The sequence below is a fragment of the Naegleria gruberi genome (assembly GCF_000004985.1).
Source record: "Naegleria gruberi genomic scaffold NAEGRscaffold_23, whole genome shotgun sequence".
In the NCBI taxonomy this organism is placed as follows: domain Eukaryota; phylum Heterolobosea; class Eutetramitea; order Acrasida; family Naegleriidae; genus Naegleria; species Naegleria gruberi.
The window spans coordinates 299,218-326,795 of record NW_003163304.1 but is presented as its reverse complement, the minus strand read 5'-3'; the positions used below and the strand labels follow the sequence as shown (position 1 = coordinate 326,795).

Below are 27,578 nucleotides of genomic sequence, written 5' to 3'. Positions count from 1 at the left end.
TTATTATTTAATAATCAATATTCATCATCTAGCAACAACAACAATAATAATAACTCTAAAAAGTGAAATAACAGTCGGATCAGAGATATTTTGCATCATTAGAATACATTATTAATTTGTGAATATTATTGTATAGAATTTCATCATTAACAACATAACACTATGTATTATAATCAATATTCACCACAACAATCAAATTATAGAGGTTCTTCATATGGAAACAATGGAAGAAAGAATAATTACCAAGGTGGTGGATCTCCACAACGATCACCATCTCTAGGAAAGCAACAATCATCTCCATATTATTATCAACAACAACAGAATTATCAACGTCAAATGGTAAACTATGGTTATGGATATTCAAACGATGATTTTTATTCAAATACTAGACAATCAAATAGTGGAGATTGGTGTCAACTGCCATCTGTAGACACTCCAGACGATAATCGTGTTGTTGTAACAGACAATTATGATGAGTGCATTTGGACAGGATCATCAAACGGTAGAATCACAGGTTACTATTATCCAAACATGGAAAAGTATTGTTCCTTCAGAGCATTTGAACCCAATTACGATGTCAAACAATTGATCGTTCAAAAGGAGAGAATTTATTCATTGTGTTCAAATGGTTTTGCTGTTCATACAAGAGGTGGTCTATACAGATACAGCTATGAAGATTCTAAACTATTTGGTGAACAATTATTGTCATGTGCATTCAATTCAGATCACACACCAGGAAATTCATCATCTGGCAGTAGATCACAATACTCTCTCATCATGGGAGGTAATTTCACCAAGCTCTTTAGTTTTGATTTAAATGCTCAAAAGATGGGTCTCCAAGTAGAAACCAATCAAGGTATTTGTGTAATGAAAACTGGAGGAAGATATGTATGCTGTGGTGGTACTTTGGGAGAATTGTCCTTGAGAGATCCAAGAACACTCAAGAGTGAACACTCTTTTGAAGTCCACACAGGTACCATTAATGATATTGCCATCAAAGATAATGTCTTGGTCACTTGTGGTTTTAACAATAGATATGGTGAGCTAAGTGTTGACAATATGGTAAAAGCATACGATCTTAGAACTTTGAGAATGCTTGGTCAAGTTCACTTCCAACTTGATCCAACATTTTTGGGATTCCATCCAAGAGTCAACTCACTCTTAATGATGGTATCTCAAACAGGTTATTTCCAATTCAAAGATTTACAAGCTTCATTTGATCATAGATACCAAAATTCTGATGGTAACCTCTATCAAATATTTGACCAAGATAATTCTAATGGTATTCAATCATTTGATATTAGCACAACAGGAAATGTATTGACATTTGCAGATACATCCAATACTCTTCACTTTTATTCAACACAAAACCAATCTTCTTTCGATGACGATTTCAAGCCATTGAATTTACACAAACTCGTTGACGATGAAGAAGTTACAAATGATGGATCATCCCTGTTGTCTGATTGGCCAAATTATTCCTACATGGTTGGACAACATCCACTTGAGATACATCCCCAAATTTTAGAAAATCTTCAATATAAGAACCCTCCCAACTCTAAAATTAGTTATGGAACCAGTATTAACCCAGGTCTAAAACGTGTCATTGATGGCTATTTAGAAAGAAGAACATTTAAAGATTTTGCACAAGACAATGTCAAATCAAAGAAGAAACTTTCAAGAGTTTTGCGTGTCATTCCAAAGGAGTTCTCTTTGAACGTTGCTAAACACAACAATAGACTTCGTTTCCAAGAATTTGACTATTCAAAATATAACGACACTAAATTTGTTGGATTAGAAAATGGCCTAGAAATAGCATCCATCTTTAATGCCTACGTCCAAGTGCTCTACCACATTGTTCCCCAATTGAGAGTGTGCCTCATGAACCATCTATCTGAGAAGACTAACTGTATTGCCTCAGAACTTGGCTTCCTGTTCACCATGATTGAACAAGCAGAAAAGACTGAAAAGAAGGCAGTAGAAGCTACCAACTTGTATAGAACTATTCAAAATCTCGAACTTACCTTTTTGAATGAAAAGAGTAGCAAAATTTCCTGTATAGAAACAATCCAAAAGTTCCACTCATACATTATCAAACAACTTCACAAGGAATTTTTATCAGCATCCACCTTTAGTTATTCCATGACCTATCCATATATCTTTGCTTCACCAAATTACAATTTTTTGAGAAGCACACCAAACAATAAGAAACAAGTTATAGCAACCAACAATAGTAACATTCAACTCTTGAAGAAGCAAAACAAGAGAAGACAAAGAACAATGGTAGACATTCTCTTTGGTTCTGAAGTTCAAACTCAAAAAACTGTTGATACTAACTTTGATAACAAGCTCAAGAGCGTCAATCCACAATATCCATACGACAACTTTGAAGTCATGTTGAAAGATTATCTCAACAATAGCTCTGGAAGCTTGTTGACATTGCCTAATATTTTCAACTTCACTGTACCAGCAAGAGAAGAAGACATTAGATGGATAAGAACACAACATACTGTAAATGAATTGACAAATACCACCATACCTCTCCACTTTACAATTATTCACGGTACTGATAAGAATCAATGGGAGCCATTTATCTATAATGACGAAAAGCAAAAGCAATTACAAGAGTCAATTCACAACATTCAACCTGCCGAGGTCTATACCAAGCAGAAGAGAAAACCTCCAATGTCCATCACCTATAATTTGGCTGCTGTTATTATCCAAGTTAAACATCCATTCCAAGAAAAGTCAACTGCTCCAAAAACTCAAACAACCAAAATTATTGAAAGTGCCAACAAGGAAGATTACGAAAATATTGAAAATGAGAATGAAAATGAAGAAGATGAATGTGAGGAAGAAAATGAAAATATTTCTCTCTCAAAGAATTTTGATGGTCACTGTGTAGCTCTCATCAAGATTGCAAATGATTGGGTTCTCTTCAACGATTTTTCCATCAGTCCACAGAAAGAAAAGGATGTTACTATCTACAGTCAAACTTGGAAGACACCAGCATTACTTTTCTACGTGAGACAAGATATTCAGAACGTCCTACCAACTGTAAACCCTGTAAATCCAATCTCTGAAAATACCTCCCTATTCAACAATGACGAATTCAAAACTATTGTAAACTTTAGTGGTGATATTGTATCTATTGATGCTGAATTTGTTAGAACAAGAAAGGAAGATCAAATTGATGATGGACAACGTTTTGGTTTGGGTAGAGTCAGTATTATTACATTCAATGAGGAGATACTCATTGACGATTACATTTCAACTGCTGAGAAACGTATTGGAGATTACATGACACGATTCTCTGGATTGAAGGCTGGAGACTTGGATATTAATAACAAGTCTAATACCCACCATGTTACTGATATTAAGAATACCTACCTCAAGTTGAGATATTTACTTGATGTGAAGAAGGTTAAATTTATCGGTCATGGCTTGCCAAACGATTTTAAGATTATTAACATTTTCGTACCTAAGGAACAAATAATTGACACTGTAGAATTATATAGATTACCAAATCAAAGAAAGATTTCTTTGAGATTCCTTTGTAAATATTTATTGAATCAAGATATTCAACAAGATACGCACGACAGTATAGAGGATGCCAGAACTGCATTAAGACTCTACAAGAAGTACCTAGAACTCAAACAAAAAAATACCTTTACATCCACTCTTCAAGACATTTATACTTTAGGAAGACAGACCAACTGGGTTTAGTTAAAAAATCAAAAAATCACTAAAAAAATCAAATAAACAACTAAAAATTTCATTTAAAGAACGAACAAGTAGAAGCAAAGACAAACCATTAAGCATGTACCAAATTGAGTAGCTCTATAAATGTGAGCTTTTCTAGTGGTCCTCACAACAAATTGTAAATCCTTACCCTCATCAATGAGTTGGAGAATGGTTTGTTTCTTTACATCAACTTGCTTAGTTGGAGGTTTAGGTTGAGCACTTGCTGGTTGTTGACCTTCTGTTGTGGTTGGGGCTGCCGGTGTTGGAGTTGTAGGATCTGCTGGAGCTGAAATCTTATCCACATAGCTGTACTTGTACTTTCTAGTGTAGGTATGAAGAGCTGTAGCAAGATCATCTGATGATTTCATATCATGAAGATAGAGAGTAAATGGTTCCTGAAGTTGGAGGAATGAGTAAGGATGAACTCTAATTTTTAACACTGCTTGTAATGAAACTCCATTAAAATTCTTCATATCAGTAACTTCCTTTTTAACTTTAACAAGTCCAGATAATTGTTCCTTGAATTTTCCTTCATTAATTTCAAAAAATCTGATACAATCTCTATTCTTTTTAATTGATAAACCTTGTGCAACAAAATCTCTCAAATCCTAATATTATTCCACACAATATTCCATTAATACATTAATATTTAACACTCGGTACCCAAACCTACCTCTATATTGTCAGGCTTTTCTCCGAAAGGAATTGTCAATCCACCAAAATGAAGTAAAAACTTTGGTTCTTCATCCTCCTCAGCTGATGATGATTTACTTGCTGACTTTTGTATTGGTTTATATAATAAATTGGCTCTACTAAATGATGAAACTTTCGGAGAGGCAAATGTTGTACTACTATTCAATAAATTGTTTTTAAAACATGTTGTTGTTGCTGATGGTGATGATGATCGGAATCCATTCATCAATAAACAAGAAGAAGAATAACCTGATGATTTCATCACTCCGCGAAAACAAGCAGATCTATGAAGAGAATGTGTAAGCATTTTTTTGACCTTATTTAGATCCATGTTTCCCGCCTAAAATAATTTTTTAAAATTTAAAAAAAAATGAAAAAACGAAAGAATGAAAATTCTCAATCAAAATTTGATAAGAAACGTACGAAACAGCAAAAGACACTTCCGATGGAACCATTGATTGTGGAGAATTTATTTGGATTTTTGGATATTACTTGTCAGTGTAATTTCTATGTAACTTGTTCATCAATTGTAAAAATTGTAAATTCTCGTGATTTTCCAAGTTATCATGCATTGAGGATTGCCAAGTTTTTGAAAGAACAAGAAATAGAATTCGAATCTGAATGGGAAAGGAGGAATTTTTATCTTGGCTTGGTTTATCGATTGGGAGGAGAAATTCAAAATATTGAGAATGACCACAAAAATTATGAATGCTTCTATCAATGTGATAGGAGTTTTTATAGATCAATTGATTCCAGTGAATGAGTCATTTGTCAAGTTTAATATTGTGGAAGCAAGTTTTAGATCTAATTGTCGTGAATTTGCTGTAGCACATGAAAACAGGAAACTTTTACATGTGATTATATTTGACACACTATCTGAAAGGATGATCAATAGGGAGGAATTAGATAAATTAGTGGATAAGACAGACTTTTTAAATTGTGTTATCCCATATTTATCGTGGGACAACCAAGAAATTGCCAAACAAGTCATTGAGCTATACACCAATGTAGAGCCTCCCTCAAATTCAAGTCTCTACTGTTGGGCAACAAGTGAAATCAATCAAAAAGGTATAGCTGCTGGATCAAAAACAATACAACTACTATCCAATCAAGAGGGCAAAATCAATCTCCAAACTTTGTATACAATTAAGAATCTAGCTTATTGCCAAACTATGACAACATGCTCTATTCCCATCACTTTAACTCTTCCACTCTACAACACTATTATCGAATCATCACCTTTACAATATTACAAAACCAAGACTACTGTGAAAGCTTTTCTTACTGTAAAATTTAAGGGCAGGATTGAGGATGGACAAGATACTTTCTGTTTGAGGTATTGTTGTGAACATGATTTTTTCAACGATTTAAAGTATACAGAGCTGGTACTATATTTTGAAAACCAACCAGAGAATATTATCACACTTTACCATTTTGATATTTCAAATTGTGATCCACAGAATCATGAGGTGAATGAATGGTCAGAAAGCATCAAAGAGAAATACTTGAGTAGAGTACAGAAAGTATTAGGACTAAATAGAAAACTAACTCCTTGCATGTTGGTCGATATAATGTGTAATTATGCATTGACAAAAAGAATTGACCATCTCAATCATAACTTGTTTACTGATAAAGATGAGAGACCAGGACTTTGTGTGGAACCATTTAAACGTATTTTAAATGGTGTAGAGATGGCTGAAAGTTTGTTAAGTTGACTTGACTGCTAAAATTGAAAGAAATGCATTAGTTCTCCGTATTTTTTGGTTCATAGTCATCGCTCAATAAAATATCCAACAGGATGATAGGTCAATTGAATATTTCCTTCAACTATCCAAAATTTCTGTAAGGAAAATATTAGGTATTTTCCAGAATTACTAATGTTAGTAATACAGAAACCATTTAGGTTTGATTCTCTTGTTTTGGAGATTCAATAATAATTGGAGTAAAGGAAGGTGGAGGAACAAAGGACTTAGCATTAGCATCTAATTTAAAGCTGTTAATTCTTTCAGTATTTCCTGATGGTGTATTGAAAGATTTCTTTCCACTATTATTACGATAAGGATTGTAATTATTGTAAAGAGTTGGTGATTGGCTTCCAGTAGAATAATCTTGTTGAGAGTATCTCTTAGGTCCAGTGGAAACTGGTGCCTTTTGTTGTGGTGGTTGTTTAGGAGCATCTTTCTTTACCTTTTTGCCTGTAGTGGCTGCTGATTGAGAAGTGGTCTTTGGCTTTCTAGATTCCTCTTTGGAAGTACTGGTTGCATCATTAACATTGGCACTACTTGATTGTTGTTCACTTGGAGTAGCTTGTTGATTATTGTTGTTGTTAACTTTCACAAACAAGACACGTTGTTGTTGATTCTTTCCATTATTCTTCTTCTTATCAGCAGTACTTTGTTGGTTACCTGTTGTTGTTACTGGTTTAGGATTAGTATTGGATGAAGAATTATCTGCTGATGTGTTATTGTCGCTACTAGTTGTTGGAGGAGTTGGCTTCTTCTTTTTCTTCTTCTTTTTGACTTGTGTTCCTTCCGTTGTACTGATAACTTCAACTGCATTCTCCTCCACTTCTACATATTGAATGTCATCTTCATCTTCATTGTTTGTTGATTGTTGTTGATTATTAGAAGTCTTCTTAGCAGGATTCTTCTTTTTTCTTTGTCTCTTTGGCTTTCCGTTCGTTGCAGATTCTTCAGCAACAACAACAGTTGTGTTCTTATTATCTGTGGTGGATGATGATGGATTGTTGGTAATTAATTGTTCTTCTTCTTCTTGCTTGTTGGAAGTTGTTTTATCTTCATCAGGATCAAAACTCTGATCACTTCCGTATCCTTTTTGGTTGACCTCTTCATAGTCATCATTGTGTAGTGCATTCACTCTTCTTTCCATCTTTTGAAAAAAGTCGATTACTGTAAAAACCGTTAAAAATATCAAAATATTTTTTTTAATAATTTTTCAAAAAAAAATTGAAATTTGTAAACTTGACCAATTGGCCTTTGTCATTTGGCTTTGCCGTCATGGAGTAAGGTAACAAACAACCTTTCCACATTTTCCAATTTTCTTTGGATTTTTAAAATGTTCTTTCTAGTCACAACCACCAACATTGAGAGCTGTTTGTTCACTTTGAAAGTTTTGATAAAAAAAAGCATAGATTTTGTCTACTAATTCCCAACACCAAATGAAGCGAACCTCTTCGGAAGATAACTCTCTCTCGTTGTCATCATCAAAAAAGCAAAAATCCAATCAATTATTGGAGAAACCTCTAAATATTCTCGTTTGTCGATATGATCCATTTGTATTGGGTCATATATTCAAGTTTTGTTCACCAAAGGATTTGCCATCACTTGCTGTGGTGTGTAAAGATTGGCACGATTTGTACTTTTCCCGTGAGAAGATCATACTTTTGCTGAAGGAGTGGGTTGATACTCTATGGAATAACAAGATTTGTTCAGGAAAATTGACATGGACTTGGTCTGTAGAGTGTAATCCAGAGAATGAATATCATTCATTGGCATATTGGTTAAGATTGTTGAAGGTATTGAAAATGGATGAGGAAGTGAATGCAATGATGGTCACAGATGAGCAAGGGAAAGATGAAAATGATGGAGATGATGAAACAGAGCAAAACGAAGAGGAACATGACGATGAAGAAGAAGAAGATGAAGAGGAAGAGGAAGATGAAGAAGATGATCAAGAAGATGAAGGAGAGGATGAAGAAAATGACCAAGATGATAAAGATGAACAAGATGAGGAGGTAAAGGAAATTCAAATTACCAGAGAAAAGATATCAAATTGTGTAGAGTTTATTGAGATGGACAATATGAAGCTGTGTAAAATCACAACATCCTCAAATAGATTTCTCCTAGTTTCTAATAATGGAAATATTATCCGTTTCCAAAGGAAGGAGAAGGAATTGTTATGCTCTTTTTATGGAGGTTTATCATATCCAAGTTTTGAAAATTGTAATTATAGAAGTGATTATTGGGTTTCCCTTGTTCCAGGTGATAAGGGAATTTTAGTGTTGCAATTACAACAAATGGTGGGATATTTGGGATTTGATGATGAATATTTAGTAGCATGCAATCTCATTGACATTATTGGATTAAAAAAAGCGAAGGTTTCCAATTCAAAGTATACAGATTACCCTTGGGATCAAGGAGAAGCTGAGGGAAAAATAGGATTTGTGCCTTGGGAAATTGTAAAGGCGTGCACAACCCGTGATTATGACATATCGTACCTGTGCCATGATGTAGAAAGTGATGATATTTGTGCATGTTTGGATGATCGCTTTTTCAATAGTTTCGACTTATTCTGCAAGTTAATAGAAGTTAGTACTACCATAGACACTGAATTCATATCCAAGAATATTTCTCTCAAAGTTGACAGTGAATTCTTGAAGAATAGAGGGCTGTTGAAATATTGCCGTCAGGAAAGAAAATTATTCAAGATATTGGATGAGTCATTGAGACATGATAAGGAATTCCTTAAAGAGGCTCTAAGAGTCAATCCATCCATTCTCAAGTATCTTTTTAAAAAGGAATATAAGGATATCATTGGAATCGATAGAGAGCTGATTTTAGACTGTTTGAGGAGAGGTTTCAGCATTTCAGAAATTGATAGTAGTATTGAGATTGATAAAGAAATGGTTCTTGCTTCCATCAAAGGAGGAGACAATATTAGCACAATTCCTAAAGAGTACATACACTCAATGGACATTATTATCGCAATTCTTAAAAAAGATCCTTTTACAAGTCTCCAAAAAGTGTCAAAGTTTATATCTAGCAATAAGGATTATGCTTTAGAGATTGTAAAATATGCACCAAAGGCTATAAGATGGATTAATATGGATATCCTTACATCACATCCTGAAATACAACAAGAGGCCATTAAGAATTGGTTCGGTGCTTGCTCAATATTTATCAAAGATTATGAAGAAATGTCTAATAAGTCACTTATTGAATTGTTACAAAGACCAGGAAAGAAAATCAAAGTTTCAATCACTATCGATGGTACTAGAAAAGAAAGCAAAATTATTGAAATAACTGAAAAGAGATTGCAAACCATATTTATTATTGACAGAGTTTCAATGACTTTTATGGATTGTGATTATACGTATTTCTACCAATTACGACAATTGTTTGGACAATGTATTAATGAAAAAGGATACAATGCCAAATTGTGCTTTACAGTGAAATCTTCTAATGGACCAAGTCTAGATTTATTGCATGAGAAAATAATACCTGAAACATTGGAATTACTTGCAAAGAGACGAGAATTTCCTTCTCAGTTTACTGATATCATCAATTCCTTCCTTGAATCAGAGAAATAAACTTTACAATATGAAGAAAACCTTGCAATCTAATATTTCTATGCGAAATTGTTTTATTGAAAAAAATGAAAAGATTTACATTGGAGGAATTTATCAACACTGCCAAAGAGAACAATCATGATCCTATCACCATCATCCATTTAATTTATAAATTAATTCTATTTTTACATAAATACCATCATAATGTTGGAAAGGCACACTTGAATTTGTTAAAATTAATTATTAAAAAGGAGGAAGGAATTCCTTTGATTGATTCGTTAGAATTTGACACTTTGGACGAGAGAGAAAATATTAAAAGTCATTTGTTGGCCATTGAAGAATTTTCACAAATCAAGCCAAAGGAAGTGGAGGGTCTCTTACATATGACGAATGATGAGGAGACTAGAGAGATGCAATTGATGAAGGTTGACGTGTGGTGTGTCGGTTTAATACTCATGAAATTATTGAAATTGGTAGGTTTTCAATAGTTGGATCAATTTGTGTATAACCTTTTCATTATACAGTCAACCAATTTTATTCCTATTGATGAGGATGAAAGATTATGGTTGAAAATCATTAGAGAAAAGCTGACACCTCTACAAGATAATTTTTTCATTATTATTTTACAAGGAACTCTTCAACCTGAACCATCTTTGAGAGTGAATAGTTCTATACTTTTTGAGGATATTTGTAGACAATTAAATGTTATTGCATTCTTGCACCCAGAGAGTGGAGAGAACGTTTCAATTCCTGTTGGTAGAGAAGATTTGATATTTTACAATGTAATCAATAATAGAGAATTGAGAATGTTTTTGGGAGAGGGTGATATATTTGATTTAATGATTTTATATTCAATGCTTTTCAAAGTTTTCAATGCAGCTGAAAATCCAGAAATAGACGCAGAACAATTGGCATCAAGTTTTGAACCTGATATTATTCGATTAATAGACATACACTTGAAAAATGGAGGGTATTTGGTATATTTCCTTAGTGGTCAAATTCAAGTTGTCAATTCTGGATTCACAGCAAAGGTATTAGCATATCTCAAGAGAGTTACACAATTAAAGCCTTGTGAAAGGAGACCAAGAATACTATTGAGTTCCTACAAGGCAATGAGTAAGCAATATTCTGAAGCAATATTAGATATCAATTCTATTATTCGTGATGGATTGGATGAAGATACTGTATATATCAATAGAGGACAGTGTAGGTATAAGACTCGAGAATTTGCAAATGCACTTGAAGATTTTAATTTTGCATTGGATAATTACAATTTAAGAATTCACAAAAATTATTTTAATATTTTATTGGGGAAGGGGAAGACACTCGCTCACTTGAAAAGATTTGGAGAAGCTTTGGATATTTACGATACTGTACTGAAGGAATCTGAAAGAGAATTTGACAAATCAAGATGCCACTATTTGAAAGGAAAAACTTATAGAGCTATTGGTAGTTATGAGCAAGCTTTGGAGGAATTCTTGATGGTTAAGATACCTCAAAACAAAATTGATTTACTACTAGCTCAATGTTATCAAAAATTGAAAAGATATGACCAAGCTCTTTCATCAATCAATAATCATCTTCAGAAAATTCCCACTTGCAAATTTAGTAATGAAATAAGAAGTAATATTCTACTTGAAATGGGTAATATAGTGGAGGCTTCCAATAATATTCAACAAATGGATAAGAATGCCAACAGAGAAACCGTTGTAGGAAAGTTTATTGAAAAGGATGTAAAGCTGAGATTAGAGGGACACCCTTATATTCATTGTATTCGTTCAGATTCTATGGAAAATTTAATGGAGAAAGCCAGCAAGTTATTCAAACGTAAAATTATTTCCATTCATTTAGGAGCAACCAAATGCCAAGCATTTGATGAAATTATTGAAGATGAAACATACAGTGTAGTAGCTGAATCGAGTTCAATAAGCCCATATGTAATAGTAGGCACTATTTCAATTTTGGCCTTTGTTGTTTACCGTTTTTGGAAAAGATAATTCATTAGCGAGCTCATATATGAAGTTTGTTCCATATACAAATCACCAGTAACAGTATAGGTTTTTCCATGTATAAAAGTTCCAAATTTTAAATCACATACTTGTGAATTTTCGTCAATAAAAGTGGTGATTGTTTCGTCTTGAAATTCTTTTCTGCATTGCTTCAAAAGATCTTCCACAGAGTTAAATTTAATCTTTCTTTTGAAGGTATGGTTTTTGGAAACAAAATAACACTCCTTAATATTCGTGTTTGAGATGTTTGAGATGGGAGGTTTGTCATTTTCAAAATACAATTGTTGTTTGATGGTTTTTTCAGTTTTGATGTTGAGACGTTTGAGATGTTCAATTAATTCTAGCTCAATTTTCGCCTCCTCTGTCAAATTTTGCATGATTAATATCTTGAACTTGTTGTTATGGGCTGTAATATTATTTGGATACTTTTCTAAATATCTATTGATTGAAATAAGAGCTTCAGGTAATCTACCCAATGCCATTTCCAAAACTGCAATCAAATTCATACTCTCCTCACCTAATTCTTGGGCCTTATTTAATTTAGAAAGAGCCATTTCCAATCTCCCCATATTCAAATAGATTCTCCCCTTGTGATAGTAATATACACCTACTTTTCCAATTAATTTTCGAGCATTCTTCAAACAAGTAAGAGCCTCACTTGGAGCAGCACTTGCGAGGCAGCATACTTTCAGTAAATAAAAATCAGGAACTCCTGGATTGAGTTCTAGTGCACTATTTGCACACTTTAAAGCCTCCTCATAATTTTGATATTCAACCAAATAAATATATGACATGTTTCTGTAATCCATTTCAGTTTTTGGGTTGATTTTCTTCATAACCTCAAGTGCTTTATCATAATAACCTAAACCATGCAAGCAACAAGCTTTCAAACTAGAGGCAGAGCCAATATGTTCTATACATTGGTCTGCATGTTCTATAGATTTTTCATAATGCTGGCTCATAAAATATTGCTTTGATTTTAACAAATGATACAGCTTGAAAGTAATTGAATATTTCTCCACATATTCAATATATCTCAAAAAGTCAGGATTGACTTTGTATTCTTTCTCTGAATTAACAATGGTTCTGTTTTTACCATTGAACAGTGTTATAAAGGCCATGATTGCACATGCAAAGCCCTTCTCTGCACTATTGTTATTTTCTGTTTTGTTCTCTAATACTTTTTCGAGATAGTGAATTGATTTTTCTGTCTGTTTGAGAGAAAAGTAACAAATTCCAATTATCAAAGGATCAACTCTACAATCAACAAGTAGGTCAATAGTATCTTGATCGACATACGACTCATTATTTGGAATATTGAAACATAAATCGAATAAATCCAGTGAATTATACCTTTCGCTTGGTTTCAATTTGAGTGTTGGTGTGAGAAATGTTACAAAATTAGTCACAACCCCACAATCAACATTTTCATTATTCTGAATCATCTTCATCAGTACATCCTCACAAAAATCCTTCTCCTTACTATTGACCAACTTGCTGGCCACATCATACGTAAAATCTCTGGACAATAATCTGAAAACCAGAATTCCAAAACTCCAAATATCAATTTTCTCTGGTATAATTTCTTCAGTGGTTTGTTGTCTGACTTCTGGTGGAAGATAATAGTGAGTTCCAACCTTGGAGTGCTTGATTGTATCATGATCCACTATTTTCGATAATCCCAAATCTGCAATCTTTACTCTCACCATGTGTTCACAAACCTCCTCCACCACCAAAATATTACTCAACTTTAAATCTCTATGAAAAATCTTATTGGAATGCAAGTAGTGTATTCCGAATGTTAATTGCAATAGGATACTATAAATTAAGAGCCAACTGAGAGGTTTCTTTCTTTGTTTCAACCAATTTTCTAAATTTCCCTCTCGAAAATACTCCATCACAATAATAGAGTCATCGTCACCACTCTGTAAATGATCATAAATTTCAACCAGGTAATTATTTTGAATATTGTTTGTTTTAATATAATTATACTATTAATATAATATATTAAATTATTGTCCATTGATTACAATGTAACAAGAATTTACTTACAATTTTCATTTCTTGAATACTTTTAGTCACTTTGATGGCCACTTGTTTTCCAATTTCTTGATCAAAAGCACGGAAAACAGTCCCACCAGACCCAGCACCAATCATCTCAACATTTTGGAAGCGAGAATATGACGAGAGGAGCAATGACATTTTTTTTTATTTCCTTACAATGAATAAATAGGAGGTTGCGGCAGCAAGGAAAGAAAGAGCTGCCATGGAGGATAATAGGATTGAATTTGTGTTGGAAGGAGGTTGTTTCGCGTCTAAATCCTTGAATTCTTCAACTGTTAAAATTGTGTAATTAATTGAGGGGTCCAAATCTTCGATATAGTCAATTCTAGTCTTTTCTTTCATGTTTACAATTATTTCCAACTTATCGTTCAATAATTTATGTCTGCATTCTTTGATGATACCTTCAATGTCAGTGCATTCCACCTTAACAGTGGTTCCACGTAGAGTGCTCAAAGTGATTTTGGTTTTTACAATAGCATTTAGAGGTGAAACAGTATTATGAGAGGAATCTTGTTTGATGGTTTCAATAGTAGATTTTGTTTCTAATTTAAGTAATAAACTCAGGTCTGAGTTGGTAATCTCTTTTCTATTATCCAATTTGGTAATCAGTTCAGAACATAAAGTGGTCATGTTTACATTTTTGCACATTTTAAACACAGTTAAAGCAAGCTCGTAGTATTCCCTTGTTTGAGGTTGTATAGATATTGCTTTCAAAATACTATCGAGTGCAGACTCAATCTGATTGAACTTGATATATAACTGTGCTCTGATAATTAGAATTGTGCAGTCTCTTTCATTAGTAGAATGAGCTACCTGGATGAATCTAAAGCAATTATACTGATCTCCTTTTTCTCCATATGCTTTAGCAGCCAAAGTATATGCTACAAGGTGGGCATTTTTCTCATCCTCTACAGAATGAAGGTTCTCAAATGTGTCAATTACAAATGTACATGATTCAATACATTGGTCATAATCTTTCTTATTAAAATACAATTCAGCTCTATTTAAAGCAATAACGTGCTTTGGAATACAATTACTTTTCCTAACTGCCAATTCCAAAAGAATAAATTCTGCAATCGATAATGCTTCATCCCATTTTTCCTGAATAGCATAAATATTTGATTTCATGTCATAGCAGGTAATCCAGTCTTCATAATTTAGTTTAAAAACAGAATTACATGTTACTTTCTCAATATATAATAATGATTTTTCATATTTTTCAAGCATGAAGAAAAGGGAACATGATAATTTGGATAGATAAATACATTTTGGAAATAATTGAATTGATTTTTCAAAAATATCTTCCATCCCTTTCTCATCTTTCAAATCATTAGTAGTAAGCATAATAATTAGTTTCTGTTGGTAAAAAGAATCTCCTTTTTCCAATGCATGAGGAACTTCTTCTAATATTTCCAAATCATTGTCTATGATTGATATTGCCAATTTTCTCAAATAGTCCTCTCTCATTCCCATGAAAGTGCTAATATCGAGAGTTTGTTGCTTTATCAATTCAGTTGTATTTTCGTTAAATGCTTTGCTAATACCATTAATCAGCCCACTTTTTTCATCACGTATATGACAACCTTTTTGGGTTAAAACCAATAATACCCTTTCCAAAAAACTAGCAGATCCTCCTCTCTGTGAGTAGATTGGTTGTAAGGTGTAGTATAGTAATTTCACAAACAAGTCATCGAGTTGCTACTTGTCAATGATTATTTTGAAATAATTGATTATTAAAACTACATACAAATCTGTTACAAAGATTTACAATCCAATTGTCATTAGCATCATCGAAAATAATATCATGAAGTGGAGAAGTCTTTTCTGTGTTAATGAAACAACTATTCTCAACATACCAAATCAAATGTCAATAACCTAAACAACACACAACCAATGCCCCATAAGTCGGCTTTCTTTGTCCACTTAACATCCTTCTTGTTTTGCTTCCATTGGTCTATTATTTCTGGAGGTGAATCATTAAAAGTTTTGGTACCAGACGATTCATAGTAACTCTTTTCCATTTGTTTGGCATCACCAAAGTCTCCAATCATTATTTTGATATATCCTGTGTTTGGATCATACTCCCTAACGAAAATGTTTTTCAATTTCAAATCTCTGTGAATAATATTTGAGTGGTGGAGCGTATCAATACCAATGCCAACCTGATAGAGGATGAGAAGAATAGTTTCGGGAGGAATGGGTTTTTGCAGAGAAAATTCATTCCTACGAATCCATTCTTCTAGATCACCTTCTTTACAATAGGGAGAAATAGTAAAATATGAATCAACATCATCTGGAATGCACTCATAGATTGGCAGTAAATATTCACAATTTTTTAAATGGTGATTGGATGAAAGAGTTTCTACCTATTTTCAATAATATAATAATAAATTAGTCAATCAATAATAAATTATTTTGGTGTGGATTAATACTTACCAGTAAATTTGTTTCATCGGATAGTTGATGTTTCTTTACACTCACTTCGGTCTCATATTTTGAATCAAAGCAAATTAATACATTGAATGAGACAGAAATGGGTGAAAAACGTTGCAACTTTGCTAATGATGTAAAATCGGAACCATTGGAAGAAGGAAAGTAACCATCTTTAAGTTCCATTTTTTTGTCTTGTTGGATAATTCTTCCAACACCATAAAACAATCAAAAATCCGTGTCACCCTTTCATCTTGTTGTAAATACACATGAACCATGAAATTCAACATCTCGATAAGTTGTTCAAAATTTTAGCAATGGAAGATAATCATCTTGCTTTGAGATAATAGATCATTACATTCCAAGTAACTTTAATTGATTTTCATATTGAACTAATTGAGATTTGAAATTTGAGATATCAATACATTTCCTCTTCTCCCTAACCATTCTAATAGCCTGCTCTAGTGGTATTTTGGCTACTTTCATCAGGAATGCAACCACAATTGTAGCACTCCTGGAAACTCCAGCATTGCAATGAACGATCACAGAAGATCCCTCATTGAGTTTTCTTTTAATGAATTCAACTGCTCCATCAATTATAGGTAAATAATCAAAAGATGGAGAATCCCTTGCATCAACTTGATAATATTCAAATTCATTAGGAAATATTGCCAAGCCATCAGCACAACAAACAATTGATTTTATATTCAGTGATTGTAATTCTAACAATACTTGTTGGTAATCCTTCTCGGAATAATTCCATTTATCGGGAAAGGCACCAACACTACTCTGATTTCCGAGATAGAGTGTTCCATTTCCATATGATGATGTTATTTCATGATATTTGGTAAAGAGACTTTGCAAAATTTCATCCTCATCAAAAAATTGATCGTTGGACATTTTTTTTTGGAAAAGATAGTGCTGAACAGTAAGGCTGAACACTTTACAAAATGCACACTATTGGTTTTCTTTCATAAATTCTACTTATTCTTTATCATTCTTGGCCGAGTGGTTAAGGCGACAGACTTGAAATCTGTTGGGGAAACCTTCGTAGGTTCGAATCCTGCAGTCTGCGTCTGAAATTTTAATTTTATCAAAAGCAAACATGAGGAAAAGTGCATCGAATATGCTTATTTACAATCGATTAAGCAAATTGATTTAAGAATATAAGCAAATGAATTGAAATTTTTCTTATTAAAAATAAATATTGAAAAAAAATGTCTTCTTCACTCTCCTATGAATGGTTTGAACAAGAACCACTCATACTCAATGTACTTTCCTTTATACATCCAAAATATGTCTTTTTTAATACTGTAGAATGTAAAGGAGAAAAAAAGAATTATAAATTTGCTCCATTGTGGATGGTCAACAAGTTGTGGAAGGAATTACTCTTCTCCGAACGTTTTTGTAAATTGTATTATGTAAATTGTTTGTGTGGTGGTAGTGATACTGTATTACCTTTTGCACCTGATGCAGGTATTGTAGCTGCAGTAACTCGGCCCGAGAAGAGGAAGAAAAGGAATAGATACAACTTTAATCCATACATGGATTTTGCTATGGATGAAGGCTTGAATACATTCACGAATGATTATGATGATTTCGATTCAGATGAAGAAGATGAAGAAGCTCATTTGAAGACATTTTCTGATAACCATGTTGTATTTAGAATCCGAGATGATGATGATGATATTTCTGATGATGAATATTATATAATGACGGGAGAGGACAGTCCTTGTACAAGTTTCATGAAGCATTTGAAAAGTAATGCTAAGGATCAAGCAACTTTGAATCAAATTGCCATGAGAGCCATTAGGAGAGCTTACTTGTCGATATATCCTAATCTAAACTTTACTGATAACTTTTTCCAATTATTGAGTATTTTACGTGGTGCATTAGTTGTCTATGAAGGATATAATTTTAAAGTCAAGACTAAAATGGAAGATTTAATGAATTCTTACAAGGAATACTTCCCTGGAGGTGATTTACAACAATTGGAATCAGAATTATGTGAATCAGGTTTAAGGGCAATTCAAACCAGTGGTTGTAAGGAAACACTTATTTCAAATATTCATAGATGTTTAAATTATATTCCCTATTATCAACATAATGAAGTTAGTTGTAATTTGAGAAAGGCAAAATTATACAACATGTTTAGAGATTCACAGAATTATATATTTGGAGAAATCTACGAAAATGTCATCATTTTCAAAGATGATGGAAATGTATTATTTTATAATAATGCCACTCCTAATGAAACTCTGTTAAATGGTTTGACAACTGCCACAGTCAGTACTGACTCAACAACTCATTATATTAATACTTGTTTCAATGAAAAAGAAATTACTCAAGACATTTCATTAATGCTAGAAGACATGTTCATAATAATGAATCGAATGTTCGAAATTAGTCAAGGGCAGAAAATCAGAAATATAGAGCAACCAGAAAAAACAGCTTACAGTTATTATACCAATATTGTCAAGCCAAAAATGCTTATAGAAAATCCAGATAAATCCAGAAAAGAGATTGTGTCAATGGTTAGCAAAATGTGGAAAGAGCTGCCAACAAATGAAAAGGATGCATATAAGAAAAAATTGGAAGAAAAGAAAGCTCAATATATTCAAAGTGTTACAAATCAAACCGTTTCTGTTAGAGGGCTACATAACACTGAACAAACGATACAATTCAAAAGAATTAGAGAAGATGGGAATATTCCTGTCACATTCCTCCAACATTCACATTTCTTCGGTGGAGGAGGGATGATTGCTCCTCCTTCCAAGTTCAGAAGATTTTATTGACCTTTCAAATTGTCACAGATACAGTAATGCTGATATTCTTCCTAGAATCGGTGCTTAGTCAACAACATCTAACTCTATTGAATTTCAGCTCAAGTATGGCAGCAGGAACAATATTATGTTTTCAACTCTGCTCCTACTTCAAAATATTTACAATACGACATATAAGTGTTAGATTTCAATAAAACTAATCTAGTTTATTTGGTTGACCATTAATGTTAACATTGACCTTAATGAAAACCCCTCTTCCTCTGAGTCTAGCATGTCTGAGAACCAGTTTCTTACCATTGTTATTGATAGGAAGTGGTTTGATTGGAGTTGGATTCTTTGGATATGAGATTGGTATCTTTGGAGTAACATCAATGATTGGTGGAATACCTCTGTGAGGTGGAATATTTCCACTATCTGGAGTGTTACCATTGTTTGGTTTTTCAGGAATGATTTCTGGCTTGCCATTGTCAGGCTGAGCAATATCTGGTTTGTTTCCATTGTCTGGTTTATCAGCATTACTTGGCTGATCAACGTTGTTGCTTGGCTTATCATTGCTAGGCTTATCACCATTATTTGGTTGATCTCCCTTGCCAGGTTTGTCACCATTTGGATTTTCTGGTTTCAATCCCAAAGTTGGTAAATTCAAAACATCACCTGGTTTGATAGCATCTCTAAACTTGAAATCACCCAATTTACCATGCAATCTCATCTTGGCACCATACTTGTTAAACAATTGAGTTCTATCTCCAAGTAATTTACTGTTGGCTTCATATACTGCCTTATACATTTCCTTGAAAGGAATATTACGCTCCTTGGCAAGTTTATATGCAATTTCACTCACAGTGTCACCCTTCTTCACAACCACTGTTGATTTTCCTGTAGTGAGTGCATCTCCTTTGACCAGTTTTGTTGTTCTTGTTTTTTTAGATGGCTTGGTGGACTTTTTAGCTGCAGTTCCAGATCTTGACTTGGTAGTTGACTTTCTCCCTGGAGCAGAACTAGCTGATCTGGTAGTTCTTGAGGCAGCACTTCTAGAACCACCACTACTTCCAGAACTTCTACCTGAGCTTCCTCCACTACCACGACCAGCCATAGCCATGGAGCAACTACAATAGAGAATAAAGAGTGCACAGATCAATAGTTTAAATGTTAATTGTTTCATTTTTTTGAATGGAGATGACATTTGCTAGGCCAATCTGTTCGTTAAATCGATGATTTCTGTTCCACAAATGGTAGGATAAGGTTGTGTCATATTTAGCCTATTTGTAGTATCCAAGTTATTTCGTATACAATGAAACAAACATAATCACAAAGAGTAAGCCTACAACCGAACTTTTGACAGAAATTAGAATGCTCAACAAACATTCCAAATTCGTAAGAAGTGCAGTTTTTAAAATCCATATTTTGAAAATTGTTAGCAAGAAGCATTAGTAGTGTAACGGTATCATACCAGCCTTCCAAGCTGGTGACCCGGGTTCGACTCCCGGCTAATGCACTTCATTTTATCTATTGGCTTAATATAAATTCACAAATTCGTCCAGTGTTTTTTACTTGATTACAATTGTTGAATTATTATTTGGAAGATACTTTAAATTTTCATCCGGAAGGATCATTAGTCAGATTTGCAATGTTGCACCATTGCCTCTATTTACTGACATAAATGCAATTGACTTTCCATTATTTCTCCACTTTACAAATTGGTTCAATAATTCAATGGTCCAAATAATGAATTTCACACACCACCTTTTAAAATCATTTATTTTCTTCAGGATTCTCATCCATTTGTGGTTCATTGTAAAATGAATTATTGTTGTTGTTGACATATTGACCCATCATTATACTTGAAGAATTTGTTGTTGGTGTTGTATTACTTTGTGGTGTGCTTACTGAAGATGACGAGGTAACAACTACTTGCACAGGATTCGGTTGAGGATGCTTTGTTGAAATTTCCATCTTAAATTCCATCTTCTTTTGATTGCAATAGTCAATTGATTGCCTCTTTTTGGATTTTGGAGTCTTTTTTCTGTCATATTCATTTTCGTGAATGACATATTCTCTGGGTGTATCAACATTTGCATTGTTTCCAATATTTACACTTGTTGGTGGTGGTGGTGGAATAATCTTTTGAGTTGTGGTGGAAATATTGGAAACAAGTTGTGGTGTGAGAGTTGGTTGATTACTACTACTCATTGTTGAAGATATTGGGATGATTTTTACAATGGTTGCTGGTGTAATTGGTTGATGAATAATATTAGGTTGATTATTATTCGAATGGGAAATGGGAAGTAGGATTTAAAGAGGAGGAACCTAGATTTAGAGAAACAACTCTTTGCATGTTGTTAATGTTGATTGGTTGCAATTGCTGTTGTTGAGAAGAGATAATATGCAAATTGTTGTTTGCAATATTCGAAAGGTTGGGATTATTCAATAAATTGGAAGAAGGGACAAAATTAGGAGGTGGATTTACATGTAGTGATGATATTTGTTGTTGAGGTAAATTAGAAGATGACGTTAAAGGATGTTGTTGTGAAGGATGATTCACTACAATACTATTCGAATGGTAACTATTCGAAACGAGATTATTCATATCCATATAGACTCTATATTCCTCACTATGTAACGTATTCACAAAATCTTCCAAATCCAATTTCAACATGGTTTCATCATGCATTCCAATGGATGTCAATTGATTTGTTTGATTACTGACAGAAAGTGGCATTGTCTGATATTCCACAATCATTGAATTAAATGTCGTTGGAATGTTTTGAATGTTGGAAGAAGAATTTGAAAAGTTTGTTGTCGTCGTCGTCTGATTGTTTACCATTTGTAGAGATGATGAAATGTTCGCATTCAATTGCATGTTCAATGTTGCATTTGGAAGCATTCTCATGGATGATGATGATGATGATGGTGTTTGTTGCATTTGATTAATTAGGAATTGATAGTTTGGATTAGTCGAGTTTATACCAACATTCGTTTGTTGTAATGCATGTTGTGGTTGATGTTGATTTTCCAATGACGATGATGAGGAGCATGTTGGTTGACCATTTTGCATGTTTTTTTGAGTTGAGAATGCTACATGCATCATCGTGGAGTTATTCGAAACCAATCCTGTTGTTGTACTATTCCTAGAGTTTTGCGAGTTTGGCATGAAAATTCCTTCTGATGCCTCCATTGTATCAGATTGCATGTTAGACATTGACTGGTTGTTATTAAAATGGACAGAATTTGCTGATTTGTTTATGCAAGAAACAAACATGTTGCTATTCGAAAGTTGGGACGAAACGTTGGGTAATATTATGGAAGAATCGTTATTCGATGATAAAATCTTGTTGTGTCCTGTGTTGTTGCCATGCAGTTGTGTTGGTGCAGTAGAGTGAAAGACTTGTTGCTGATAAGCTGTTGATGTTGTATTCGAAAGGATAGACGAAACTTGTTGAGGATTAGTATTATTATTAGTGGAATGTTGTAGCATCAATAGATGAGTATCGTCATCTTTAGAATCTGACATTGTGTAATCCACTAATCCTATTCGATTCCTATTGGACGAATCTGATCGATTATTAGTTTGTACACTTGTTGTATCTGATACATATTGTCTGCTACTATTAGAAGACAGACCATTGGTATTATTATTATTAATATTAATAGAATTACTAGTAGTATTGTTATTGGAAAGGTTTAGTCCAGTCAATGGTAAGACTAAACTGGTAGAAGAAGAGGAACCTTTTCCAAATAATTGTTGTTGTGGTGTTGTTGCTGATGATAATTCATGTATTGTTTTTGAATCTTGTAAAGAGGACTGAACATCAAGCATGTTATTCGAATGAGAGTTTCGAATAATACTCTCATTATTGTTACGAGAATGGTTACCTCCATCCATCTATGATAGCAAAAGATGTCTTGTTTTACAGTGCGATTATTGAAATATGTAGATGGATATTAAATTTTGTAATTTTTGCAAAGATTAATCTTCATTGAAACAGTTGGATGCTGACAGTAAATATTCTAATTCCTACTATTAATGTTGTACTGATACTGGAAACTGATGATGATGACGATGAGGTTTATCCATCCAATTTGGTATTACTCTTCAGAGTACTCTAGCTATGAATTTGGACTATTCTCTAGACGAAACTATTCTATGCTAGCTGATGTGGTTTTATTTGTTTTAAAAAAGAATCGACTAAAAATTGGTCAATAACATTTAGTTTGGTATGTAGAGCCGCCACTCCTCTCATAACATTCGACAGGTTTATTCCACACTCCTCAACACATTGAGATAAAGTTTAACATTCAAAGTTGCGTTATATGAATTTCAATCCAAACAAGTTATAACATTTTGTAAACAATCATTGACAGATCGATAAGATTGTGTTTTTGGATTCAACATGTAAGTCCGAAACATTCGGTGGATATTTTAACTAAATTTTTTCCCACATGTGTAATTTATTAACTGTATAGAGTTGAAATTTGACAAATACCCTTTTTCTATTCTTTGTGTTTGTTTACCAATTGTGAAGGAGCGTAAAATAAAGTGCAGTTTCAGAATATTGTGTTGGTATTGAGATACTTTGTTTGGAGTGAAATGAATTAGTTTGGTTTATTGTGTTGAGAGGAATAATATCTCACAAAAGATATTATTACTTTGCAGGAACACTGAGTAAATTTAATCTTGTTGATTGTGAACTGATTTCCACCTAGAAAACCAACACATGAATGATGATGCAATTGGTGTTGAAAGTACAACACACTCAATGAGAAAGGTGTTGATGCATTGATTCTAGTTAAGCATTTGGTTGTTCTAATTGCCAATTCGATCGGGTCACATTCCGTAATTAACTAAAGGAATAAAATGCATGAAGTCATCAATGGTTTTAGATCAAAATTTAAGTATATATGGTATGCGAATGACTACTATTGAAAGGTAGTGGTCAAGAACATGAGTTTCATGCAGTCGTGGTGGCGCTTATGCGAGGTCTATTGTCGAACTTGAATTGTTTTGACTGATCTTGATTGAGTTAAGGTTAATTAAGCTGTATTGTAATAAAGAAATAATTGGGTATAATAAATGTATTGAACAACAAGCGGTCTTGACCGAGTGGTTAAGGTGATTGACTAGAAATCAATTGGGGCGACCCGCACAGGTTCGAATCCTGTAGACCGCGAATTTTTTACACACTTTATTTTACATTTGGGTTCTCTGACTTTTTAGACCTGATACAGTAAACTGAATCAACAAATCTTTAATCAAAAACTTCTTTTGTAAAGTATTTAATAAATATTTAAATATAACAAATTTAAAAAAAATGTCACAACACGACACAGATTCCACCTCACTCCCAACTACCACTGTGGATTGTCTCGAATGCCATCACCAAATCATTACCAGAGATTCATACAAACTCTCAGGAACAATTTTTTTTCCGATCCTTAGGAAAATTTCATCATCGGAAAATACTTCAATCAATGCTAATAACGAAAAGGAAAATACAAAATCTGCATCATCATCATTGAGAGAAGTTATAATACTAGATGATAATTTGAGAGAGTGTGCTATTGTGATAGGATCAGCGATGGGAGTACCATCTCGATTTTATAGAGAATTTGCCAGGTTTTTATGTTTGAATACTAAATGTATTGTAATGAGTTTTGATTTTAGAGGATGTTTCAAATCGAGAATTACAAAAGATTCAATTGATGGTGTCAAGTTTGATGAAGGAAAGAGTGAGAGGGAAATATTCTTGGAAATTCAAAAGAAATTTGTAACGATTGTAAATTGGGGAAGATTTGATTTACCTGCTGTGATGGATTATTTGGAAAATTCATCATTGGATAAATTATTGAAATGTGAAAGCAATAATTTGGATGTTAAATTGAGAGGAGAGTGTGTTAATGGAGTGAAACCAATTAATGAATTTGTATATATTGCTCATTCAATTGGTGGGCAGGTATTGGCCTATTGTCCAAATGAATATTTGTGTAAATTTAAGGGAACTATCATGATTGCTTCACAGAGTGGTGTGGCTCAGCATTGGCCATGGATCATTCCACGACTCTTGCTCTATGTTTATTGGTACATCATGCTACCAACCATGACTACACTCTATCGAATGGAAACTCCACCTATTAATGTAGCCAATCAATTGGTCACCGATTGGTACTCAGCCGGAAGATGTAACACAAATTATATTTTCGAATATTTTGGAATTGAGGAAGCAAAAATCAATCCTAAACATCCCTCTTGGGCTCTACAAAATAAGGCAATGATTGCCTATGTGATTGAGAATGATTTCTATGCTCCATTTCAAGCTAGTTTGTGGCTATTAAGATCCATCTCTGATCCAACATTTATCTCAAATCTGAAACTCCAACATTTGAATGGAAAATCAACAAACATCACCAAGAAACGAATTACTTTCCAAAATGACGAACCAGATATCAAATCATTTGGAGGAAATCAAAAGAGAATGTACTATATCCATGGAAAGGTGGCCAAAAAGATTGGACACTTTAATTTCTTCAGAGAACAGGAAGGAAAGGACGAATGTTGGCCACACCTCTTGAAACTCTGTTTGGAATTATTGGAATCTCCAAAAGTTGACTCAACCAGCAATCCACTCCTTTCTCCAAACAATCCCTTCCCTGCCAGATCAAGCAAGTTGTAAAATATTTCACCATTCCTTTTAGAATATTAATCTTATATTGTAAAATAGTTCAACTTTGTAAAATTGTGTGATCACAAAACAATAATTTTACATTTATTGATTTTAGCTTTTTTGATCAATAATAATAATACATTAATATACTGGTGATGATGATGATGAATCGGATTCGAATATTAATTTAAAGTGATTTCTTTTCTCTCAAAGCATAAACAGACAAGAAACATTCAACCAACATTCTCATGAAAGAACTTCCTAAAACCAATGTTAATCCAGACATTAATCCTGTGAATAACAAGACGAAAACACCATATCCAGTCTTGTATTCGAAAGCATTAACTGATGAATTAATAATCCAGAAAAGTAAATATACGAAAAGTAAAACATTAGTCAAAGTTAAAACTAAACCAGCAAGAGAAGAAGCGACGAAACGTTTAGGAAAAGGTGAAAAAACTTCTCGGAGAACAGTTTTGAGAGGTGGATTTGGTGGCATGGTTTCGTCTACATATAATTGTGGATAATTTTGAGCGGATGGATGGTGGATTGGTTGACCATGATCGTCGAGAATTACTGGATATTGACCATATTGTGGTGGTTGTGATGGTTGTGGTTGATGAGCAACTTCATCGTAGGCAGCGTTTTGGTATGTTGATGACATTTTTTATTCGAAAGTAACTCCTAAAGATTATTGGAAACAAGTTGGAAATTAAGTTTATTAGAGAGATGATTGATTCAATTTCCTTTGTTCCACATATTTTCAACACTTCTTTACAAATTATAAGTATTTAACTATCGACCATACAATTTTTAAATACTATTAATTTACAAAACATCTTAAATATACACTGCACTAACAACCTTACATATCCAAATCTCATTTGTTCCAATTGAAGTTGCACCAAATGAAACATTTCCAGTAGTATCAGATGTGAGATACCGCCCAGTCCACGACTTGTAAACATTCCTTTCCATACTCTGTCCACCATCATCTGGAATACTTTGTTTGAAAATCTCCCAAGGACCAACTGCAGTTCTATTATCCACAGCTGTATTATCAATTTCACAGCATATATACTTATTCCAAACAGTTTTGAGTGCTCTGCCATCAACTCCCCAACTTGAATCGTGATGTAGGAAGAATTTCTCCCACGGTCCAATAACTGGACGATTGGCAATCAGTCTTCCATTTTCAGAGCACAAGTACATGCCATTGGCTGCTTGCATTGTTTGATAGTAGCCAACAATGTTTTTTGGACGTGGAATGGATTGGAAGACATTTTGAGTAAGGAATGAGATGTTTGATAGCTGTTTGGAGAGTTGAGACATGTCGAATGGTATTCTTTCTGGCTCAGTATTGTTCATGTGAGTTCTTTGGTCAACTACAGATGTGATTGGACCTTGATAATCAGTATTGATGTGATTCAATCCACCACTTTGGATGAACAAGTAGGAGTTGACATAATTCTTAATGCTAACCACTTTGAGACGTTCTTGATCAACAAATATTAACATGTGTCTTCAAATTTATCAGTCAATTGTAACAAGACAACTTACTTTGCTTCATACTTGTTGATACCCAACTTCTTCATTGCCTTCTTGAATTCCTTTCTTCTCAAAAATCCATTACGTTCAGTGTCAACTTGATAATATACATTCTCTGCTTCCTTGGTCAATTCTTGCACTTTATTTAACATTTCATTTGGCTATGTGAAAAAGAGGATTTCATACTTCAGTTGACTACTTGAAACTTACCACTTGAAAACCTTCTGGCAGCCAAGATGGCTTTGTGTCTTGAATCCAGAATTGCATTCTTAATTAGTTATTTTTTTTTAAAGTTGTCTAGACTCGATGATGACAGTCAAGTCGTGAGATGAAAGGTTCA

At 33.5% G+C, this 27,578-nt stretch overlaps 13 protein-coding genes and 3 non-coding genes across 16 annotated transcripts; 9 read left to right on the top strand and 7 right to left on the bottom strand.

Annotated features, from left to right (window-relative positions):
- Window positions 1-3,240: 3,240 nt before the first annotated feature.
- On the top strand, window positions 3,241-3,726 carry NAEGRDRAFT_33522 (uncharacterized protein; the record flags this gene model as incomplete). Its single annotated transcript, XM_002677400.1, has 1 exon — window positions 3,241-3,726. A coding segment is annotated over one exon (486 nt), but the record flags the coding sequence as incomplete, so codon positions are not given.
- A 1,400-nt stretch (window positions 3,727-5,126) lies between these two features.
- NAEGRDRAFT_49014 (uncharacterized protein) lies at window positions 5,127-6,152 on the top strand (the record flags this gene model as incomplete). The annotated part of the gene is made up of 1 exon (XM_002677399.1): window positions 5,127-6,152. The coding sequence occupies one exon, from the start codon at window positions 5,127-5,129 to the stop codon at window positions 6,150-6,152; it is 1,026 nt and encodes a 341-aa protein (XP_002677445.1).
- Window positions 6,153-6,336: 184 nt separating this feature from the next.
- On the bottom strand, window positions 6,337-7,326 carry NAEGRDRAFT_67476 (uncharacterized protein; the record flags this gene model as incomplete). Its single annotated transcript, XM_002677306.1, has 1 exon — window positions 6,337-7,326. One exon carries the CDS (start codon window positions 7,324-7,326, stop codon window positions 6,337-6,339), a length of 990 nt encoding a protein of 329 aa, XP_002677352.1.
- Window positions 7,327-7,615: 289 nt separating this feature from the next.
- On the top strand, window positions 7,616-9,766 carry NAEGRDRAFT_67475 (uncharacterized protein; the record flags this gene model as incomplete). Its single annotated transcript, XM_002677398.1, has 1 exon — window positions 7,616-9,766. The coding sequence occupies one exon, from the start codon at window positions 7,616-7,618 to the stop codon at window positions 9,764-9,766; it is 2,151 nt and encodes a 716-aa protein (XP_002677444.1).
- Window positions 9,767-10,155: 389 nt separating this feature from the next.
- NAEGRDRAFT_67474 (uncharacterized protein) lies at window positions 10,156-11,653 on the top strand (the record flags this gene model as incomplete). The annotated part of the gene is made up of 3 exons (XM_002677397.1): window positions 10,156-10,218; window positions 10,270-11,478; window positions 11,597-11,653. 3 exons carry the CDS (start codon window positions 10,156-10,158, stop codon window positions 11,651-11,653), a joined length of 1,329 nt encoding a protein of 442 aa, XP_002677443.1.
- A 67-nt stretch (window positions 11,654-11,720) lies between these two features.
- On the bottom strand, window positions 11,721-13,463 carry NAEGRDRAFT_49011 (uncharacterized protein; the record flags this gene model as incomplete). The annotated part of the gene is made up of 1 exon (XM_002677305.1): window positions 11,721-13,463. One exon carries the CDS (start codon window positions 13,461-13,463, stop codon window positions 11,721-11,723), a length of 1,743 nt encoding a protein of 580 aa, XP_002677351.1.
- A 483-nt stretch (window positions 13,464-13,946) lies between these two features.
- NAEGRDRAFT_58006 (uncharacterized protein) lies at window positions 13,947-16,434 on the bottom strand (the record flags this gene model as incomplete). The annotated part of the gene is made up of 3 exons (XM_002677304.1): window positions 13,947-15,456; window positions 15,675-15,980; window positions 16,255-16,434. The coding sequence occupies 3 exons, from the start codon at window positions 16,432-16,434 to the stop codon at window positions 13,963-13,965; spliced, it is 1,980 nt and encodes a 659-aa protein (XP_002677350.1). The 3' UTR covers window positions 13,947-13,962.
- An 808-nt stretch (window positions 16,435-17,242) lies between these two features.
- On the top strand, window positions 17,243-17,323 carry NAEGRDRAFT_t309. Its single transcript has one exon. It is a non-coding gene; the product is annotated as a tRNA-Ser (tRNA).
- Window positions 17,324-17,465: 142 nt separating this feature from the next.
- Window positions 17,466-19,043, top strand: NAEGRDRAFT_49009 (uncharacterized protein; the record flags this gene model as incomplete). The annotated part of the gene is made up of 1 exon (XM_002677396.1): window positions 17,466-19,043. The coding sequence occupies one exon, from the start codon at window positions 17,466-17,468 to the stop codon at window positions 19,041-19,043; it is 1,578 nt and encodes a 525-aa protein (XP_002677442.1).
- A 184-nt stretch (window positions 19,044-19,227) lies between these two features.
- Window positions 19,228-20,193, bottom strand: NAEGRDRAFT_67471 (uncharacterized protein; the record flags this gene model as incomplete). The annotated part of the gene is made up of 1 exon (XM_002677303.1): window positions 19,228-20,193. One exon carries the CDS (start codon window positions 20,191-20,193, stop codon window positions 19,228-19,230), a length of 966 nt encoding a protein of 321 aa, XP_002677349.1.
- Window positions 20,194-20,455: 262 nt separating this feature from the next.
- On the top strand, window positions 20,456-20,526 carry NAEGRDRAFT_t310. Its single transcript has one exon. It is a non-coding gene; the product is annotated as a tRNA-Gly (tRNA).
- Window positions 20,527-20,783: 257 nt separating this feature from the next.
- Window positions 20,784-22,848, bottom strand: NAEGRDRAFT_79703 (uncharacterized protein; the record flags this gene model as incomplete). Its single annotated transcript, XM_002677302.1, has 2 exons — window positions 20,784-21,256; window positions 21,339-22,848. 2 exons carry the CDS (start codon window positions 22,846-22,848, stop codon window positions 20,784-20,786), a joined length of 1,983 nt encoding a protein of 660 aa, XP_002677348.1.
- A 1,270-nt stretch (window positions 22,849-24,118) lies between these two features.
- On the top strand, window positions 24,119-24,199 carry NAEGRDRAFT_t311. Its single transcript has one exon. It is a non-coding gene; the product is annotated as a tRNA-Ser (tRNA).
- A 141-nt stretch (window positions 24,200-24,340) lies between these two features.
- Window positions 24,341-25,699, top strand: NAEGRDRAFT_67469 (uncharacterized protein; the record flags this gene model as incomplete). The annotated part of the gene is made up of 1 exon (XM_002677395.1): window positions 24,341-25,699. The coding sequence occupies one exon, from the start codon at window positions 24,341-24,343 to the stop codon at window positions 25,697-25,699; it is 1,359 nt and encodes a 452-aa protein (XP_002677441.1).
- A 78-nt stretch (window positions 25,700-25,777) lies between these two features.
- On the bottom strand, window positions 25,778-26,354 carry NAEGRDRAFT_79702 (uncharacterized protein; the record flags this gene model as incomplete). Its single annotated transcript, XM_002677301.1, has 1 exon — window positions 25,778-26,354. One exon carries the CDS (start codon window positions 26,352-26,354, stop codon window positions 25,878-25,880), a length of 477 nt encoding a protein of 158 aa, XP_002677347.1. The 3' UTR covers window positions 25,778-25,877.
- Window positions 26,355-26,530: 176 nt separating this feature from the next.
- NAEGRDRAFT_67467 (uncharacterized protein) lies at window positions 26,531-27,390 on the bottom strand (the record flags this gene model as incomplete). Its single annotated transcript, XM_002677300.1, has 2 exons — window positions 26,531-27,212; window positions 27,251-27,390. 2 exons carry the CDS (start codon window positions 27,388-27,390, stop codon window positions 26,531-26,533), a joined length of 822 nt encoding a protein of 273 aa, XP_002677346.1.
- Between the last annotated feature and the right edge of the window lie 188 nt (window positions 27,391-27,578).